Source organism: Musca domestica, unplaced genomic scaffold (assembly GCF_030504385.1).
Source record: "Musca domestica strain aabys unplaced genomic scaffold, Musca_domestica.polishedcontigs.V.1.1 1, whole genome shotgun sequence".
Lineage (NCBI taxonomy): Eukaryota > Metazoa > Arthropoda > Insecta > Diptera > Muscidae > Musca > Musca domestica.
This window is the reverse complement of record NW_026712114.1, coordinates 20650834-20671651: the sequence shown is the minus strand read 5'-3', so window position 1 is coordinate 20671651 and position 20818 is coordinate 20650834. Positions and strand designations below refer to the sequence as shown.

At 33.1% G+C, this 20818-nt stretch overlaps 1 protein-coding gene across 10 annotated transcripts in view; it reads right to left on the bottom strand.

The window, feature by feature from the left end:
* Positions 1-379: 379 nt before the first annotated feature.
* LOC101894082 (CCR4-NOT transcription complex subunit 6-like) overlaps positions 380-20818 on the bottom strand; it is a 182939-nt gene continuing 162500 nt past the window's right edge. For all 10 annotated transcript variants that reach the window (XM_011292300.3, XM_005178711.4, XM_059120395.1 and 7 more), the window contains 3 exons: positions 6437-6505; positions 2309-2621; positions 380-2234 (listed from right to left, as the gene is read on the bottom strand). In XM_011292300.3, coding sequence (XP_011290602.1) covers positions 1457-2234; positions 2309-2621; positions 6437-6505 — 1160 coding nt within the window. In that variant the 3' untranslated portion in view covers positions 380-1456. The remainder of the gene's footprint in view (positions 2235-2308; positions 2622-6436; positions 6506-20818) is intronic.

Sequence of the window (20818 nt, the reverse complement as noted above, 5' to 3'; positions counted from 1 at the left end):
ATTATCAATGATAGAAAAAAAAACGTGTTGCATATAATTTTAAATAATTTAAATAATTCTGACAGGAAGTGGTCACAGCTGTAGGGATGTATTTTTTTTGTAGTTTTACAAAGTTGTTCTACTTCCTTATTGTACCATGGATAATGGGATTTTTTTTGAAAATTCCAAGTTTGTTTTTTTTTGGAAAATATTTAAATTATTTTTAAAATTTTAAATCTTACATTTGAAGTGCAAAGCTAAGCTATTTTTGTGAACTTTTGGGATTTAGACATATTTTGATAATTCCTTGCAAATTTTTACTAAATGAACTAATTTTGAAAAACCAAGTGATTTCAAAAACCTCATCTTTCTAACAAAATTTTGAAATAAAAATTCCGAATTTGTATAGAATGATTTTTTATACTTTAAATATTTATTTGTTTTGTTTTTTGTGGTTGTTTGTTTTATTTTAATATTGGTTTGTTTTTTGTTTTCTTTCTTTCCTAAAAATTTGTTATAACACCTAAACACATCTCTTTAATCGTTCAGTTTTTTTGTTGTTGTTGTTGTTTGTTTGTTTAACCGGAACATAGTATAGCGCAATCAATACAATACGAAGAATAAAGAAAATAATAATAAGCAGGTTTTTGGAGCGTAACGTGCTGGGAGAATTATTGGACTTAAAATTATAGCTACAATGACAATAAATATAAATCTATTTAAACAAAAACGGTAGGGGAGGAGGGGTGGGAGAATGCAAGGGAAATATTGAAAACTAAATAACTGCAAAGAATTGTGCTTGAAAAGACATAGAGGGGAGAGGGGGGGAGGACTGGAGACAGTTTGGGAGAAAGGAAAAAAAGAGGATAGGAAACATAAAATGGTTTAAATTGCTACTTTTTTGTGTTTTTTGTTTTGTTTTAATTAATTAAATTTTAAAAACTTAAAAAATAAATTATGTTTATTTGTTTTTGTATTTTTTTTTTGTTGTGGGCTTTCATTATGATCATGACATCAGTTGTTGTTGTTGTAGTTTTATAAAGATTGTTCCTGTGGTCCTTGTGTTGAAGGTGGTTGTTTTTAATAATAATTTTAATTTTATTATTATTTTTGTTGTTGTTTGTTTTTGTTTAATGTTGTTGATGACGGCAACGACGACGTAGACGTAGACGACGATGATGATAATAACGACAACATCGTTAACGAAGAAAATGATAAAGGCGACGGCGATATGAGTTTCTAAAAAATGGACAACGGCAGCTTTTACTTGATTACCAGAATCATTTTGTAATTCTCCTATTGAATGTGTTTTTTGTTGTTGTTGTTGCTTTTGTAAAATGTACTCCCTGCTATTCTGGTGGTGGTTGTTGTTGTTGTTAATATTTTGGTTATTCTTGTTGTTGTTGATAATGTTGCTGTTGTTCTTGCTACTATTACTAAAGGCTGTTAACGTTGTCTTGTCACATAAGTTTTATTGCTACCGCCGACTAATTAGACCATTTGGTGGCAATTGTTGACTTGCCGTATGCATCAGTTCCAATTCCACCAGCAGTGGAAAATGATCGGAGGGTATGTGTGGATGCGGACAGCCAACAACTTTATTCTCGCGTAACCATTCATTGGATATGGGCCCCAATAGGCCCAGCGGCACCATGCCCGTCTTTGTATAGAAAATATAATCGATGATGCCCTTGAAATCGAACGTGTAATTCGTATAGGGCATTATGTCCTCGCTGTAGGCCGAGGCCAACTTAAAGGAATGCGTAAATTCTGAGGTGTCATTCGAGAGTAAACGTTGCAGGCACGACTTGTAGCCCATATCCTTGAAATCGCTGTGGTCCATGTTGACACGACCCTTGCTTAAGAATTCCACCACACCCGAATCGGGTAGGGAGTTGAAATCGCCACACAACAACAGCTGTACACTGTTCAAGTCATTCTTATGGCCAGGTCTAAAGCTGTGACTGGCCTCGTCAATTATCGTCTTCAACTCGTTGCTCAACATCATGGTCTGAATTAGTTTGACATCACAGAACTCCGGATCCCAATGGATGTGGGCCGTGCATACCAACAAAGCCTGCGAGGTTTGGGTTACATCCAGCTCGGGATCCCAGGCATTATCCTTGACCTTCAACAAAGCGGCCAGACCAATATTGTCCTTGGGCATAACACGATTCAACATGTTGTCAGATCCTTCTGCATTGGCCATGGCCAGTTGATTGAATTCAATCAAATGCTCTTTGATGAGAGAGAATCTGAAAAACAAAAAGAAATAAACAAAAAACAAAATAAATAAAAATAAGAAATATTGAAATTTTTTATTGCATACTTTAAGGTCCTAAAAAATATAGCGCAACCATCCACATATTTACGTTCCACTTCGGACATTGTCTTGGCTCTCGACTTCGGCGAAAAGATACCCTCATAGCCATCATTCTTGAGTTCGGGCAGGAAAAAGTTATAGAATTGCTCCGTTTCGATTTCCTGCAAACTGATAATGTCCGCCGAGTAGTGACGTATCTCATCGAGAATGGCCTTTTTGCGGTACTCCCAATTCAAGGCCCATGAGGGGCAATAGCCGTACATTTGTCGGGTGGCATATTTGTCACACAACACATTGTAACACATGACGGTGAAGAGACCTGTAAGAGAGATGAAGAAAATTAATTTGTTGAATAGGATAGGATTTGAAAGAAAAAATTGGAAATATTTAAATAAAAAAGTGGAAAAAATAGAAAAAAAAATTAAAAAAAAAAAAAAAATAATTGGTCGCTACATCTACATCTGTAGAGGGTTTTGAAAAAAATGGGTTGCAAGTCTGCTGGCTGTGGAAAAATAATCTTTGGAAAAATCAGTGGAAAAAGGATCTTTTTAGCAGAAGTAAAGTCAGAAACAAAGAAACAGAATATTGGAATTAAGAGGTAGACTTCTTGAATTAACTGGACAATGAAACAAATGCCAAGCATTGTAAAGGCCATGCATCAAGACTGAAATTTTGACAGAACACAACGTGCTCGCCTGGGAAGTTGCCATAAATTGTAGGAGGATATTGCATTGGAAATTTCAAAATTGAGAAAAATATTGTAAATTAAAAAGTTATGTAACTGTTTGCATCATCAATGCCCGGAACGGAAACTTTATAAAATTCTATATTTAGCTCAGCTGTGAAAATTGCTAAATTAAAAATCGCACTTTTAATTACTAAACAAGTAAGAAAACGTTGAGATCGGATGGAATAAATTTTACCCTCCACATTTATATCTAGTTCATATATAAGGCCCGCTATTTCGTCAGCGAAAAGTCCGCCATAAAATTTCCAACAGATCGAGTTAGTCCTTTGACAACAATCAACATTGACCTCAATATCAAAATTCAGGATTTCAGGTCTTAAATTTTCGCCATTACCATATTTAGTACTAATTAGTACAATTCAGCTCCCTCTCTCAACCACAGACAACAGTGACATCCATATTAATTTTCAGGATCTCAATTCTATCTCTTCACCAAATTTAGTAACATTTCGTACTTTTCTTACAATTATAGTACACATTACCAAAACCACCTTCATATATCAATCCCAGATACAAACAGAGACTAAATATTAAATTTGAGGATTTCGGCCCTATCCCTTCACCCAATACCAAACTTAGTACTATTTTGTACATTTCGTACAATTATAGTATACATTTCCAAACCCCTTCCATATCTCAATTCTAGACACCAACAGAGACCTCAATATCAAATTTGAGGAGTGTGGGCCTTTCCCCTCAACCAATACTAAACTAAGTACTTTTCGTACAATTTCCACATTTCCTAACCCCCTCCATATTTCAATTCTAAATACCAACAGAGACCACAATATCAAATTTGAGGAGTCCAGACCTTTAGTAATTTTCGTAAAAATATGGGACGTATTTCAAAATTACCGCAAAATCTCAAACACAAACAGCATTTAGTACTTTTTTCATTCCATTTATCCGATACAAAGTATTAAATTTTTAATACATTTCATTACTTTTCGTACCCTTTCAGTAAGATTTTTGAAGAACTCAGGCTTATCACACGCCTACGCACCAAGACTGATCCTCGTGCAAAATTTTAAGATTCTACCTTCAGCCGTTACATCTGGGCCTTGATTCTTGATTCATTCAGACAATTTTTTTATATATATTTTAGAAATAGAGATTTATTTTCTTTCGGGACCTATAATAAATTATAATGGAAAATACTTTTGACTCTGACATCCTTCTGTTTTCTAGGAGATTTTTGGACAAACTCAGTAATATTTTTGAATTTCTGTCGTTTAGGTACGATTTAGTCTTAAGATGTATTTTAGAACATGTTGTAGAATTGTATTACAAATAATTTTTATAGATTTTTTTTGTCTTGGTAAGGTCCAATTTAAAGGGGAATTTTTAATCATCCTTTGGAAAAAGGACGAATTTTTTCCCTTTGATGACTTTTCTGCGTAAAATTCTAAGACGATTTAGCCCTGTCCGTCCGTTCGTCCGTCTGCTGTAATCACGCTGGAGTCAAAACGAATAAAGATAGGAAGCTTAAATTTAGCACAGATCAGTCTTTTGTCTGCAGGCAGGTTAAGTTCGAAGATGTGCTATATCGGTCCACGATATCGTATAGCCTTCATATAACGGTATCCCCCGATATTCGGTACTTTGATGATTTTAGCTACATATTTCAATGGAATTTTCTAAAAATACTAGAAATTCTTTCTAAGCACTTTACGCCCCGGTCCACCCTTTATCCTTGGTCCACGATATCGTATAGCCCACATACAACGGTACCTCCCGATATTCGATATTTTGACGATTTTAGGGACATTATTCATCGGAGTTCTTTCAAATTTCGCATTTTGAATTCGTAACGGGTACTGCAGCCTACGACAAAAAATTGCGCATGCAGGCCGGCCCACGTTTTCGTATAGCCTCCATATAAAAATTGCTATTTTGATGATTTTAGCGACATTACTCGCCGGAGTTGTTTCAAATTTCGTATTTAGAGTTCGTATTGGGAACTACACAGTCTATGACATAAAATGTCTTTACAGGTCCAGGTCTTCGTATAGGCCCCATATTTCAGTAACTCCTTATATTCGGTATTTTGACGATTTTAGGTATAATATTCACTGAAATTGTTTGAAATTTCGTATTTGAAGTTCGTAATGGGTACTACAGCCTATGGCAGAAAATTGTCTGTGCGGGTCCACGTCTTTGTATAGCCCCATATAATGATACCTCCCTATATTCGGTATTTTAATGATTTTAGCTACATTATTCATCGGGTTTTTTTAAAGTTTCGTATTTGAATATGGTAATGGCTTATTACAAAAGTTGCCTATTCAGGTCCACGTCTTCGTATAGACCCCAATATAATGGCTATATTCAGTATTTTTAAGATTTTAAATAGAATATTTAACAGATTTTTTTTGAAAATTTCCAAATTCATCCCAAATTGTGGAGGGTATTTAAAGTTATGCCGGCCGAACTCACTACTCTTTTACATGTTAATGTGTATGAATTCTTGGCGTTTAGATGAGATTGAATTCTGGATCCCAAAATATTTTTTTTTTGACAAATAATGTTGTAGAATATTTTGGGCTGCTGCCATTCCGCTCAAATGGATTTTTTTACCATATTTTTAAAACCAGGACAGAAAACACCCTTTGGCGACTTATTGTAAAAATGTACGTGGAATAGTTTTGGCTTTTTCGGTCATCTCCCCAAAATTATGGGTGTGAAAAAATTTTACATAAACTTAGGGGGAGTGAGACTTTATGACTAAAATGACTTTATATTTTTTTACAGATTTCTGACTTTTAGGTTAGGTTTGGAGCTTTGGTGTACTCTGAAACCTAGTAAAAATTTCTGAAGAATAGTTTTGTAGAACATTTTTTAATTTCTTTCTTAATTGAGTTTTCAACGTTTTTAAAGAAAATTACCTAAAAGACCCCTTTAGTGACTCGAGAGATGGTTAAAATGTTTTATAGAAATATTCCCCCGATATTAGACAGCTATATTGCCAAACACACAATATTCCAAAAATTCAGGAATTCGATGGAATCTTAACTCGAATATTTTGAAAATGGGCGTATCTTTCCTTTCCAGATTTTATTAAATGTTAATAAAGTTTTTCAAGAAATTTTCAGAATTTAATGTATTTTTTAGAAAGACATTCCCATCAGCCATATTGGAAACATTTTGTCACATGCTTTAGTATTGAAAAAAATATATTTATTTTTTCATTCCTTTAACACACACATACAATACCACCCATCCTTAATTATATTGCGGACAACTTCCTTGTTAATAAAACACTTTTAAATTTGGTACATTAATCAATTTCAACTTTTAAGCCCCCACCCCCCCCCCCACCTCCATAATTAATTCCCTTATCATATTTAACCTCCCATCTTTTTTACATGATGATAATAAATACTTACATGCCGGTCTGGACTTGTTGGGCTTCGCCAATGGTATCCATGGCCTCTGAGGTGGTGGTGTTACAGAAACTAGAAAGATAAACAAAGACAGAAAAAAACATTTTAAATTAATATTTAATCACACAAACACACACAAATAAAACTCGATTACTAAAAATTTGTTTTATTTGCCTTTACAAAGTGTTTTGAAAAAAAGAATAAAAACAACAAAGCGTATTCAAGATTTATATCAATTCTTAAAAAATCCAGTTTAAAAATACTGTATATTTTTACGACACATTTTGAACGAGTTCATTAATCATGGTGAGGAGGAGATTGAGATAATTTTGAGATGAAACATAAAATTTAAGTATTCAAAACAATTTTGCTACTGATTCTTTTGAATTTTTTGTTTTTTTGTTCAAACCATGGCAAAACTAGTTTTTGTTTTTAAAATACGTGTTGAGTATGGTCATTATTTTAGGAGACTTAATTGGAAGTTTTTTTATTGTGTGTGGATGATTTGCTTGGATTGTGTTTTTTTTTTATTATAAAGCAAAAACAAAAATATATTGTTTTATGGGGGTATTTTCGAATGAATACCATATGAGGATCTCTTCTAGGAACATCTACGAATTGTAAAAAAATACTGTTTTTTTTTTTGCCATAAAAGCTTAATATTTAGTACTTGGCATCCGACTTCCCGAAATTCTCAAAATATATTTTATTTTTTTAAATTTTGTTGTTACAGAATAGTCAGGCTTAATCTCATTACTGTCATTTTTGTAACAACAACAAATAAAAACCAGTAAAGAAAGGTTAAAAGTCGCACGGGGCCGACTATATGATACCCTACACCACTAGGCGTGTTTAGTAGAGCTCCCGTAACAGAAAAACTTTATGTTGGGAATTTATATTAAGTAGATCATACCAGCTATGAACCTTATTTGAATTCGTATCATGGTTTTAGAGTAGTCAAAATTTGGGAACTATATCCAACTCTGAATCGATGTTCAACAAATTAGACAGAGGCTCTTGTACCTCTAGTACAAAATAACATTGATGTATAGTGCATGATATAATTTCGATAACAATTGTATTAAAAAAATGTTTATTGGAGCAATAGATATACCAGACCGATGCTGGGCTGAATTCCTTCGGAAGTGCCAAAATTGGGCGGATATTACCCATTTGGTGCACAAAATTATTGACACTTATTTTTGAGCTGTATCTGATATCTGGTATCAAAGATCATTGTTGTGGAGTGCACATTACACATTTGAGGGACTTAAAACCCCAAATCGGATGAAACATATATATGGGAGCTATAGCTATTTTTGAACCGATTTTCACAAAATTTGAAGCACTTGTTTCTAGCATTAATTCAGTCGGAATTGCCGAGATTAATTTCATTTGGACTGATATTGGCCATTTAGTGAACAACAATACCCGAAATCGGTTGAAGATACAGGGTGAGATAAAAAACTGCAACAAAATCAAGCGCCATAATTTTTACATTTTTTTTAATTTTATTAAATACAAGCAAAAAATGTCGGAAATTGCATCGAATTTTAGAATAAGTTTAGATTTGTTCGAATTGGTCACCTTTGACACGAAATATGGCCTTCAAACGGTCAATGAAACCGTCACACGATGTCCGAATGTTGCTCTGCTTGAGGTGAACGACACTTTGGTATTTTTTAGCGCCAACCTTGTTTTCCAAAATACCCCAGACACAATAGTCCAACGGATTGGTTTCCGGAGATTTGTAACATTCTTGGGTGGCGCGTGCGGATTGCGATAGTGCTGAGTCCTTTTGGAACGTCTAAGGTCTGCGGCCAAAATGTTTGCGTGCCCAAGGCTTTAATACATCCTCCAGAATATTTTCGCGATAATATTCGGCATTTATTCTGATGCCACGGTCGATTAATACGAGCGAAGAGCGACCATCGGCTGTTATGGCGACCAACACCATCACCATGGCCGGTGCTTGAGTTCTGGTGGCCAACCGAAGGTGCACATTTTCAGCTAACTTCTTTGGCAAGTAAACACGACCATTTTGTTTGTTTACAAACTGTTGAACGACGAGGAATTTCAATGGCTTTACCCCGAGCTCAATTTTTAATATTTGCCGAATCGAATATTGAGATATGTTCAGCTCACGAGCCATTTTTCGGCCACTGCGACTCGGGTTTCGATCAAGTCGCTTCTTTCCATTTCGAACCATTTCTGATGATGTTGCTGTTTTCTTCCACCCACTTCCTTGACGTCGGGCTACGCTACCAGTATCACGGTAACGAGCGATGGTACGTGACACAAAAGATTTATTCACATTTAATCGCTGGGAGTGCTCTAACGATAGCCACTTGTGGTTTTCCAGCCAAATATAAAGAAATCATACGCTTGAAGTCCATCACTAATAAATTTTTTCTGAAAAATTCTCACCAGAATTCTTTTGTACGCTTGTAAGCAATATAATGAGCTGTCATTGGAATAATTTTAATAGCTGTCGGACGAGTGGTTTTGAAATGAAAGCGAGAGAGATAGAATCTTAAGTTGGTTGCAGTTTTTTGCACCTCACCCTGTATATATGGGGGATCTACAGCTATATAACAAAAGTTTATGTAATTCAGGTCATTTGGTGCACAATTAACCCCGAAATCGGTTGAGGATATATATGGGATCTATATTCGATTCTCACAAATTTCAATTGGGTTCATCCTTGGGCCAAATAAATATTGTTTGAAAATTTCATCGATTGAACCTGACCTGAATTTTGTTCACAAAAATACATGGACAGACGGACAGACTGACATGCATAAATTTTGGTGCACAATTAACGCAAAAGCGGTTGAAGATATATGTGGGAGCTATATTCGAATCTCACCAATTTCAGTAAAATTCGTCCTTGGGCCAAACAAATATTGTTTGGAAATTTTCATCGAAATCGGATAAGAAATGCGACCTGCATTTTGTTCCCAAAAATACATGAACTGACGGGCGGACGGACTGACATGCATAAATCGGCACAGATAGTGATTCTATGAAGATCTTCAAAAGTAACCATGGGTCAATCTCGCTTCCTTTTCCATGTTACGAACAAAGACACAATACCCTTACCATAACCGGATATTTTTAATTTTTGCCATTTTTTCAGGCATTCAAATATTGTTTTTTCCTGCACCCAATTATTCTTGGGTTGGACTCTTGTTTTATTGAAATATACATATATATTAAAATATTATATTTATAAAATTTTACTAACGTTTTTGTATTTCACATTTTCATAGAACAAAAATTGCAACTCACATCAAAAAATCTCAACCTCGGTAGATAATTTAAAACGTATATTTATTCCTAGTAAATTCATGAATTACCGTTGATTTTCAAAATAGTGAAAGTAAAATGACAAAATAACTTCCGTATCACCGGGAAAATCATAGTTTAGTTGCCGTAAAACAAACCTACAATCTCAATTATGGAGAGTAACAAATAATGGGTACATAAATACAGCGGTATTTAACATTCAAACACTGCCGACAAAGGAAGGAACATCTAAAGCACCTTGCTGTGCTATGCGATTTTGCAAAAAGCAAGGTATGAAATATGCAAAATAAACAGCCCCGTCTACCCTCCTTCTCCACTTGTAATGAAACTTGTAACTCCATTTCATGAAAGGTAAAAAATAAATAAAACAGAGGCTTGTCAATTCAAAGTGCTGTGGCGACAATGCAACAAACAACAAACAGACACGATTGGAAAATAAACGTTTATTGTAGTTTCATGATTTTCAACAATGTTTATTTACACATATTCCGCAGCCAATGTGTTGGTACACCGAAAAAAAAATATTATTGACAAAATTGGAAACCCCAACGTCCGCCACCACAAGAAAAAAGATACATTTTGAAATTAAATCACAGCATAACACACTGAGAAAAAATGTCAGTCTGCATTATACCTCATATTATATTATATAATATATTATTGAGTTCTCAGAACTTTATGCTTCCAATTACCGTAACATTAATGGAGAAAAAAGGTAAATTCTGTAATAGCTCGAACAAAAAAAATGCTTTAGTAAATTACGTATTTATAAAGCGGCAATACCACCATAACTGGTGGTGGTTAACATACTAATCTGAATATTGTAATTTTCTAAAAAAAATATATTTTTTATACTCTACACCACATAGGGGTAAGGGTATTATCATAGACAAATTAAAGTATAGACTAAAAAGTTGTCTCATCTGTTATCTTCGAAAAAAGTGCTTCAATAGATGTCGTTCATGCTGTGAGAGAGCAAAAGTCTATTCACTCAATTCTCTCAAAATACAAAATATTGAATATTTTTATGATTCTTTATTATTTATCAATTAAAAACGAAACAGTGACTTTGTTTATTTTTACATTATCCAAATATGACGTGAAATATAAAAATATAGAACTAAAATAGCAGAAAAATGAATAAATTGTTTTCGAAGTCGAGTGACTTCACTAGCCCTGAGTGACTTGACTGGCCCAAGATCAACAATAGTGACATCTGCCGGAAGGGGTAAATTTTAAAACTTTTTAGTCTATACCTTAATTTGTCTATGGTATTATGTCTTTGTGCATTTGGTTGTATCATGGAGAAAGGTAGCGAGGTAGGCCTTTTGAGGATCTTCATAGAATCTCTGCCTGAGTCGATTTATGCATGTCAGCCCGTATGTCCGTCTGTCCATGTATTTTTGTAAACAAAATGCAGGTCGCATTTATTATCCGATTTATAAATAATAATAAATTTAGATATAGATTCCATATATATCTTCAACCGATTTAGGGTTAATTGTGCACCAAATGGCAATATCAGTCCAGATGACCTCAATTTTGACACATCCGACCGAATTCCGTCTAGAAGCAAGTACATTAAATTTGGAGAAAATCGGTTCAGATATAGATATAGCTCCCATATATATGTTTCAATGTACACTAAACAAGAATGATATTTTGTACCAGATAATTTGGAGTTCGAGATCGGATCAGATTAGGATACAGTCCCATAAATATATTTTCATCTGATACCAGGTTTATTGTGCCTTAAATGGCTAATATCAATCCAAATGGACTAAATTTTGAAAGAAACATGTGCTTCAAAATTGGTGAATCTGGTGTGAAGATTGGATATATTGGTCCACTCCTTCTGGTACTTCCTCCACAAAGAGCCACAATTTTCAATGCCTATATTTATCATAAATTGTGAAATAAGTCAGCGAATCCTGAAGTATTTAAATATTTATCTCAACCAGAGATCTGGTACCTTATTCACAATAGGTTAAAAATTTGATTAACAACTATTCGCATAAAATTGGAAATAAATATCTGATTTTCATTAAAGTTTGCACCCAATATTTATATTGGTCCATTATATCTGGAACATCACTCACATTTCAACATTTTCCAAAAATTATCACATATCTCATATATAGTGAAGCAAGTAGTCGATATATTCAAAATATGGCACCTTGTTATATATCTGACTTAGGTGAGATACAAAATGGAAAATGTTGGCCAATCCTTCGTTACCATTCGGGGAGAACATTTAAATGATCGTAACGTGAGTCAAAATGTATTTTGGTAAATGGACATTGGCAGAGTTTTGATATTTTCTAACTTGTCATTTAAACCTTTCATTATTTTTTTTTTTTTTTGATAACTGGACCACTCATTTTGTTAAAATTTCTTTCAGTGTATTCCAACTACAACATAGTAGTGCAACAACGTGCTAGAAATCGCTAAGGTGTTAATAGTTCGCATGCACACGAACATTTGAGTTCCTCCATAAACGCGGAGTATATAAAACAAAAAAACAGATGATCACCATGAAACTTGTAACAGAAACAAAGAGAAAAATCGAATCAAATGAAATACAATTAAAAACCTGTTGCATTGCTTATTCACATGCTGTCCGTTGTTATTGTTGTTTTTGTTACTATTATTGATCATAAAGATCAATCGAAAATCTTAAAGAGCAACAATTTAAACAAGTACTCCACTCCAACAACCTGTTTTTTTTTCTTTTCTGATTATTTTGCATTTTGGACGACGTCGTCAGTCCCATATAATTATTACGCTGGTCTCCCCTCGCTTTGATTGAGCTTGAGCTGTGCGCGTCGTTTCGTGTTTTTATTTGTATACCATCAAGATTACACCAAATGAAAACGACAGTGTTAATCAATTTGGGAGGTTTGTGTTTGTTTTTGTTGTTCTTATTGCCGTACACATCACGTTCGTTTTTTATATGAATGCAACAACAACAATAAAATGAGGGGGAGAAGTATAAGCTTCAACACTCTCTTATGAATATGAATTACTTTAACAGTGGATACCCAGTAAGAAAATACTCAGAGATTAAGGGAGTTGGTCGGTCGTATGATGAGCAATGACTCTAATGTATGGATGTACGTGCCCATTTCTCTTCTTTTTTTTGTCTCTTTCTCAGTGAAATTATTTGCGAATGCAGTCCACGAAAGACCCACGAAAAACGAAAAAGTGTTTGTTATTATTGTGATTCATTGTTTGCTGGAGATTTGTTTGAATTTGTTATTCAATAATTATGGATAATGACAAAGTGTATTTTTTGCATTTGTTCTTTCTTTTTGTTTTGTTGAAAATTGAAAAAAAAAAGAAAAAACAAAAGCCAAAAAAACAAGTTATTAAATTCAAATGATAATCTGCAATTCATTCACTTTCAAAAAACGTATAAAAATAGCAGATACAAAATTTTCTTAATTAAATATTGAAAAATTAGTGTGTTGATAAAATGTTAATCTAAAATAAATTGCTATAAAATAAATTCAAAAAAAAAAAAAAATCAATTCAATTTAAACAATTTGAATGAAAATAGTTTAAAAAGAGATTCTATAAAGTCATGACTATAGATTGAATAAAGCTTGAAATATATGCAAATTGAGGGAAGCCCGCAAAGATGTTGATTAGAAATAAATAACTACCTTTTAATGAGTATAAAAATGACAGCATATAATTTAAGCTTTTTGAACCTAATTGAGACTGTCAATTTAATTTTTAATAAATTTAAAAAAGAAAGTATTCTAAAAATTTTAGACATCCAAAAATCAACTTGAAATATTGTTGGATCTGGAAATTCCTCAACAATTCAAGATTTTATATTTAAAAGCTTCAAAAATTTAAAATTTTTATTTAAAAGTAGTTCAGTTAAAGAATAAACAATTTTAGACCTAGAAGTCCTGAATAAAAATTAGCTTTAAGAAAATGGAACGAAGTATATTATCTATCTGTTGCAACCCAAATCATAATCAGGGGGAAATCCAGCAAATTATGAAGGTGGAACTAGCAAAGGAGTTTAAAAAGTTTAAAAATCCTGGTTTATATATCTGAAAATCCTCGGAAAAAATCTTTAAAAATCCACGTTTAAATCTCTGAAAGTTCTCAAAAAATATTTTCTAAAAATCAACGTTTATATCTCTGACAGTCCTCGGAAAAAATCCTTTAAAAATCCACGTTTAAATCTCTGAAAGTTCTCAAAAAAAAATTCTTTAAAAATCCACGTTTAAATCTCTGAAAGTTCTCAAAAAAAAAATTCTTTAAAAATCCACGTTTAAATCTCTGATAGTCCTCAGAAAAAAAAATTCTTTAAAAATCCACGTTTAAATCTCTGATAGTCCTCAGAAAAAAAAATCTTTAAATATCCACGTTTAAATCTCTGAAAGTTCTCAAAAAAAAAAATTCTTTAAAAATTCAAGTTTAAATCTCTGAAAGTTCTCAAAAAAAAAATTCTTTAAAAATCCACGTTTAAATCTCTGATAGTCCTCAGAAAAAAAATTCTTTAAATATCCACGTTTAACGTTTAAATCTCCTGAATAAAAATTAGCTTTAAGAAAATGGAACGAAGTATATTATCTATCTGTTGCAACCCAAATCATAATCAGGGGGAAATCCAGCAAATTATGAAGGTGGAACTAGCAAAGGAGTTTAAAAAGTTTAAAAATCCTGGTTTATATATCTGAAAATCCTCGGAAAAAATCTTTAAAAATCCACGTTTAAATCTCTGAAAGTTCTCAAAAAATATTTTCTAAAAATCAACGTTTATATCTCTGACAGTCCTCGGAAAAAATTCTTTAAAAATTCAAGTTTAAATCTCTGAAAGTTCTCAAAAAAAAAAATTCTTTAAAAATCCACGTTTAAATCTCTGATAGTCCTCAGAAAAAAAATCTTTAAATATCCACGTTTAAATCTCTGAAAGTTCTCAAAAAAAAAAATCTTTAAAAATTCAAGTTTAAATCTCTGAAAGTTCTCAAAAAAAAATTCTTTAAAAATCCACGTTTAAATCTCTGATAGTCCTCAGAAAAAAAAATTCTTTAAATATCCACGTTTAAATCTCTGAAAATTCTCAAAAAAATTCTTTAAAAATCCAAGTTTAAATCTCTGAAAGTTCTCAAAAAAAATTCTTTAAAAATCCACGTTTAAATCTCTGAAAGTTCTCAAAAAAAATTCTTTAAAAATCCAAATTTAAATCTCTGAAAGTTCTCAAAAAAAATTCTTTAAAAATCCACGTTTAAATCTCTGATAGTCCTCAGAAAAAAAAATTTTTTAAATATCCACGTTTAAATCTCTGATAGTCCTCAGAAAAAAAAAAATCTTTAAATATCCACGTTTAAATGTCTGAAAGTTCTCAAAAAAAAATTCTTTAAAAATCCAAAGTTTAAATCTCTGAAAGTTCTCAAAAAAAAATTCTTTAAAAATCCACGTTTATATCTCTGATACTCCTCTGAAAACAATTCTTTAAATAATCCACGTTTATATCTCTGATAGTCCTCGGAATTTTTTTTTAAATCCACGTTTATATCTCTGATAGTCCTCGGATTTTTTTTTAAATCCACGTTTATATCTCTGATAGTCCTCGGATTTTTTTTTTAAATCCACGTTTATATCTCCGATAGACCTCGGAAAAAAATATTTAAATAATCCACGTTTATATCTCTGATAGTCCTCGGAAAAAATTCTTTAAATAATCCACGTTTATATCTCTGATAGTCCTCGGATTTTTTTTTTAAATCTACGTTTATATCTTTGAGAGTCCTCGCACAAAAAATTATTTCAAAAATCCACGTTTATATCTCTGATAGTTTATATCTTTGAGAGTCCTCGGACAAAAAATTCTTTAAAAAATCACGTTTGTGCCTCTGAGTGTCCTTAAAAAATGTTCTTTAAAAATCAACGTTTATGGCTCTGATAGTCCTCGGAGAAAAATTCTTTTAAAACCCACGTTTGTGGATCCGGGAGTCCTCCGAAACATATTTTTTAAAAAACCACGTTTACTCTTTAAAAAATTAACGTTTATGTCTCTGATAGACCTCGAAAAAATTCTTTAAAAATCCACGTTTGTGGCTCCGAGAGTCCTCGGGAAAATATTTTTTAAAAATCCACGTTTATTCTTTAAAAAATAACGTTTATATCTCTGATAGACCTCGAAAAAATTATTTAAAAATCCACGTTTGTGGTTCCGAGAGTCCTCGGGAAAATATTTTTTAAATATCCACGTTTATTCTTTAAAAAATTAACGTTTATATCTCTGATAGACCTCGAAAAAATTCTTTAAAAATCCACGTTTATATCTCTGATAGTCCTCGGAAAAAATTCTTTGAAAATCCTTAAAAAAGGCATTAATATTCCACGTCTATACCCGAGTCCTTGAAAAAAAAATTTTCAAAAATTCACGTTTGTCGCCCTCGTTCTCTTTGAAAAATATTCCATAAAAACCCGGAATATTTTATTTTAAAAATTGACGTTTATAGATCTGAGAGTTCTTGAAAAATATTGTTTGAAATATATTTTTTTAATAAATTAAAAATATTATTAAAAACCTAACGATCTTGGCTGTTTTGGTATTTTTAAAGAAAAAATTGCTTAAAAATTCCACAATAATCGCATATATCCACAATATTTCACACCTCAAAATTGGTTAATAATTGCAATCTGCACAAATCATTGATAATCAGCTGCAGAAGATGATTATAATAATTTTATGGACACTTTAAATAATCAAACAGAGCTACAAAAATGCCAATAAACCAAGACGAGTTAATAACTTAATCATTAAAAAATAAAATACCCGCCGAAGAGAATCCGGCAAATTAGTCACTGACATTTAAGATTTTTGCATTTTTATGAAATCTAATAAAAAAAACTTTTCGAGCTTTGTTAAAAAACAATAAAAAGTAAAACTAATAAAAAAACAGTTGTTGCTATTTTTACGTGACAAGCGAGCAGCAGCCAACCTAGGTCAACCACATTTGTCGTTCTAAGGCGAAACAAATGTAGATATGGAATAATGATGACCGGGTGATGGCCAGAGAGAGAGGAGCTAGAATTATAACTGCAACATCTACAGGGTGAGACACAAAATATTTATTCACATTTAAATGCTGGGAGTGCTCTAACGATAGCCATTTGTGGTCTTACAGCCAAATATAACGAAATCCCACTATCACGCTTGAATTATATCACGAATAACTTTTTTTCTGGAAAATTCTGACCAAAATGCTTTTGCACGCTTGTAAACAATATAATGAGTTGTCACTGGAATAATTTTAAAAGCTATCGGACGAGTGGCTTAGAAATGGCATCAGTCTGAAGTTGGTTGCTGTTTTTTCATCTCACCCAGTATTTGCGGGGACTACTAAAAAGGATTATGTGGAGGTCTCATTTTTGCTGTTCCGACTTCCTTGTTTCGAAATAATTAAAAGGTGTTCGTTTGTTGTTTTTATATTTGTTAGTAATTGTTGTTACTGTAAAGCTGTCCCTCCCATATTTGTAGCAATTAATGTTGGCCGACCAGACCGGTATCAGTTCATTACGATTTTGTTTGTGTTTCGTTAAATGTTTCACAAGTAGTTAATTTAACAGCCGCATCGCATCGCACCGCAGTCGCGTGAGTGATGTGAATCACCGACAAGCAATTGTTGTTGGTTTGAAAAACTAGGAATTCATTCAATCGGAGCAAAAAATTAATGCATCTCTGGATGGGTCATAATCACCATCATCATCATCGTCATTTGCCTTCGTTAACCATTGTAAGTAGAGTAGTGTTCGGGTTATTTTCCGCTATTTGTTTGTGGTTTTTGTAAATAATTCCAATCGTTTTGAACCCAAACAAATAATCTTCAAAAGCTAGGGAGATCTGTTGCTGCGTGGTTGTTGTTGTTACATTAAGCCTGCCTTTTACTTTTATTTTCTACTGAAATTTATTACCGATTTTTTTCCTCTGGTGTTCCGTTTTTGGTTACGACGACGTTCATTCGGGGTAAACACTCTTAAGTGCGGTGGTTCCTCTTCCTCCTGCTGCTCTATCGTCATTTTCAAAACGAAACTTTTAAAAGAGATCATTGTTATTTTAAGTTTATGATGCAAAGTAATTCCATATCACATTTGATCGGTACGTTTTGTTTGAACTCGGAGTTTTGCAAAGTTTTGAGGAAATATAATGTAAGGCACTTAATGGTGTACGAGGGTAGGTAACACAAAATAAGATCCTTTCATCCTGGTGGTCCTTAGAAAAAATATTTATACAAATCACCATTATTTCTGATAGTCTTTGAAAAACATTTGTAAAACTTCAGAAACTAGTAAAGAAGCCTCCTCCATTTAGAACAAATTTCGCAATGTTCCAAAAAATTTAAATCCGTTGAAAATTTATTTAAAATCTTAAAAATACCAAATGTAGCCGTCATATTAGGATTTGAACAACCACGTGGACCTACATAGGCAACATTTGTCATAAGCCATTACAATATTCAAATGCGAAACTTGAAAAAATCGGTGAATAATAAGCTGAAATCATCAATATAGGGAGGTACTTTTATATGGGGGCTATACGAGGACGTGGACCTGCAGAGATCATTTTCAGTCTTAGGCTGCAGTATCCATTACGAAATTTGAAACAATTCCGGTTAATAATGTCGCTAAAACCTTAAAAATACCGAATATATGGAGGTACTATTATATGAGAGCTATACGAAGACGTGGACCTGCACAGACAATTTTCTGCCTCAGGCTGCAGTTTCTATTGAGAACTTCAAATACCAAATACCACGTTTGTGGGCCTGTTGGTCCTTGAGAATTTTTCTTTAAAAAATCCACGTTTGTGGGCCTGTTGGTCCTTGAGAATTTTTCTTTAAAAAATCCACGTTTGTGGGCCTGTTGGTCCTTGAGAATTTTTCTTTAAAAAATCCACGTTTGTGGGCCTGTTGGTCCTTGAGAATTTTTCTTTAAAAAATCCACGTTTGTGGGCCTGTTGGTCCTTGAGAATTTTTCTTTAAAAAATCCACGTTTGTGGGCCTGTTGGTCCTTGAGAATTTTTCTTTAAAAAATCCACGTTTGTGGGCCTGTTGGTCCTTGAGAATTTTTCTTTAAAAAATCCACGTTTGTGGGCCTGTTGGTCCTTGAGAATTTTTCTTTAAAAAATCCACGTTTGTGGGCCTGTTGGTCCTTGAGAATTTTTCTTTAAAAAATCCACGTTTGTGGGCCTGTTGGTCCTTGAGAATTTTTCTTTAAAAAATCCACGTTTGTGGGCCTGTTGGTCCTTGAGAATTTTTCTTTAAAAAATCCACGTTTGTGGGCTTGTTGGTCCTTGAGAATTTTTCTTTAAAAAATCCACGTTTGTGGGCCTGTTGGTCCTTGAGAATTTTTCTTTAAAAAATCCACGTTTGTGGGCCTGTTGGTCCTTGAGAATTTTTCTTTAAAAAATCCACGTTTGTGGGCCTGTTGGTCCTTGAGAATTTTTCTTTAAAAAATCCACGTTTGTGGGCCTGTTGGTCCTTGAGAATTTTCCACGTTTGTGGATTGGACGGGTGGTCCTTGAGAATTTTTCTTTAAAAAATCCACGTTTGTGGTAGTGTTGGTCCTTGAGAATTTTTTTTTTTTATAAAATCCACGTTTGTGGTAGTGTTGGTCCTTGAGAATTTTTCTTTAAAAATCCACGTTTGTGGTAGTGTTGGTCCTTGAGAATTTTTCTTTAAAAAATCCACGTTTGTGGTAGTGTTGGTCCTTGAGAATTTTTGTTTAAAAAATCCACGTTTGTGGTAGTGTTGGTCCTTGAGAATTTTTCTTTAAAAAATCCACGTTTGTGGTAGTGTTGGTCCTTGAGAATTTTTCTTTAAAAATCCACGTTTGTGGTAGTGTTGGTCCTTGAGAATTTTTCTTTAAAAAATCCACGTTTGTGGTAGTGTTGGTCCTTGAGAATTTTTCTTTAAAAATCCACGTTTGTGGTAGTGTTGGTCCTTGAGAATTTTTCTTTAAAAAATCCACGTTTGTGGTAGTGTTGGTCCTTGAGAATTTTTCTTTAAAAATCCACGTTTGTGGTAGTGTTGGTCCTTGAGAATTTTTCTTTAAAAAATCCAAGTTTGTGGTAGTGTTGGTCCTTGAGAATTTTTCTTTAAAAAATCCACGTTTGTGGTAGTGTTGGTCCTTGAGAATTTTTCTTTAAAAAATCCACGTTTGTGGTAGTGTTGGTCCTTGAGAATTTTTCTTTAAAAATCCACGTTTGTGGTAGTGTTGGTCCTTGAGAATTTTTCTTTAAAAAATCCACGTTTGTGGTAGTGTTGGTCCTTGAGAATTTTTCTTTAAAAATCCACGTTTGTGGTAGTGTTGGTCCTTGAGAATTTTTCTTTAAAAAATCCACGTTTGTGGTAGTGTTGGTCCTTGAGAATTTTTCTTTAAAAATCCACGTTTGTGGTAGTGTTGGTCCTTGAGAATTTTTCTTTAAAAATCCAAGTTTGTGGTAGTGTTGGTCCTTGAGAATTTTTCTTTAAAAATCCACGTTTGTGGTAGTGTTGGTCCTTGAGAATTTTTCTTTAAAAAATCCACGTTTGTGGTAGTGTTGGTCCTTGAGAATTTTTCTTTAAAAATCCACGTTTGTGGTAGTGTTGGTCCTTGAGAATTTTTCTTTAAAAAATCCACGTTTGTGGTAGTGTTGGTCCTTGAGAATTTTTCTTTAAAAATCCACGTTTGTGGTAGTGTTGGTCCTTGAGAATTTTTCTTTAAAAAATCCACGTTTGTGGTAGTGTTGGTCCTTGAGAATTTTTCTTTAAAAATCCACGTTTGTGGTAGTGTTGGTCCTTGAGAATTTTTCTTTAAAAAATCCACGTCCAATTTTCCACGTTTGTGGATTGGACGGGTGGTCCTTGAGAATTTTTCTTTAAAAAATCCACGTTTGTGGTAGTGTTGGTCCTTGAGAATTTTTCTTTAAAAAATCCACGTTTGTGGTAGTGTTGGTCCTTGAGAATTTTTCTTTAAAAAATCCACGTTTGTGGTAGTGTTGGTCCTTGAGAATTTTTGTTTAAAAAATCCACGTTTGTGGTAGTGTTGGTCCTTGAGAATTTTTGT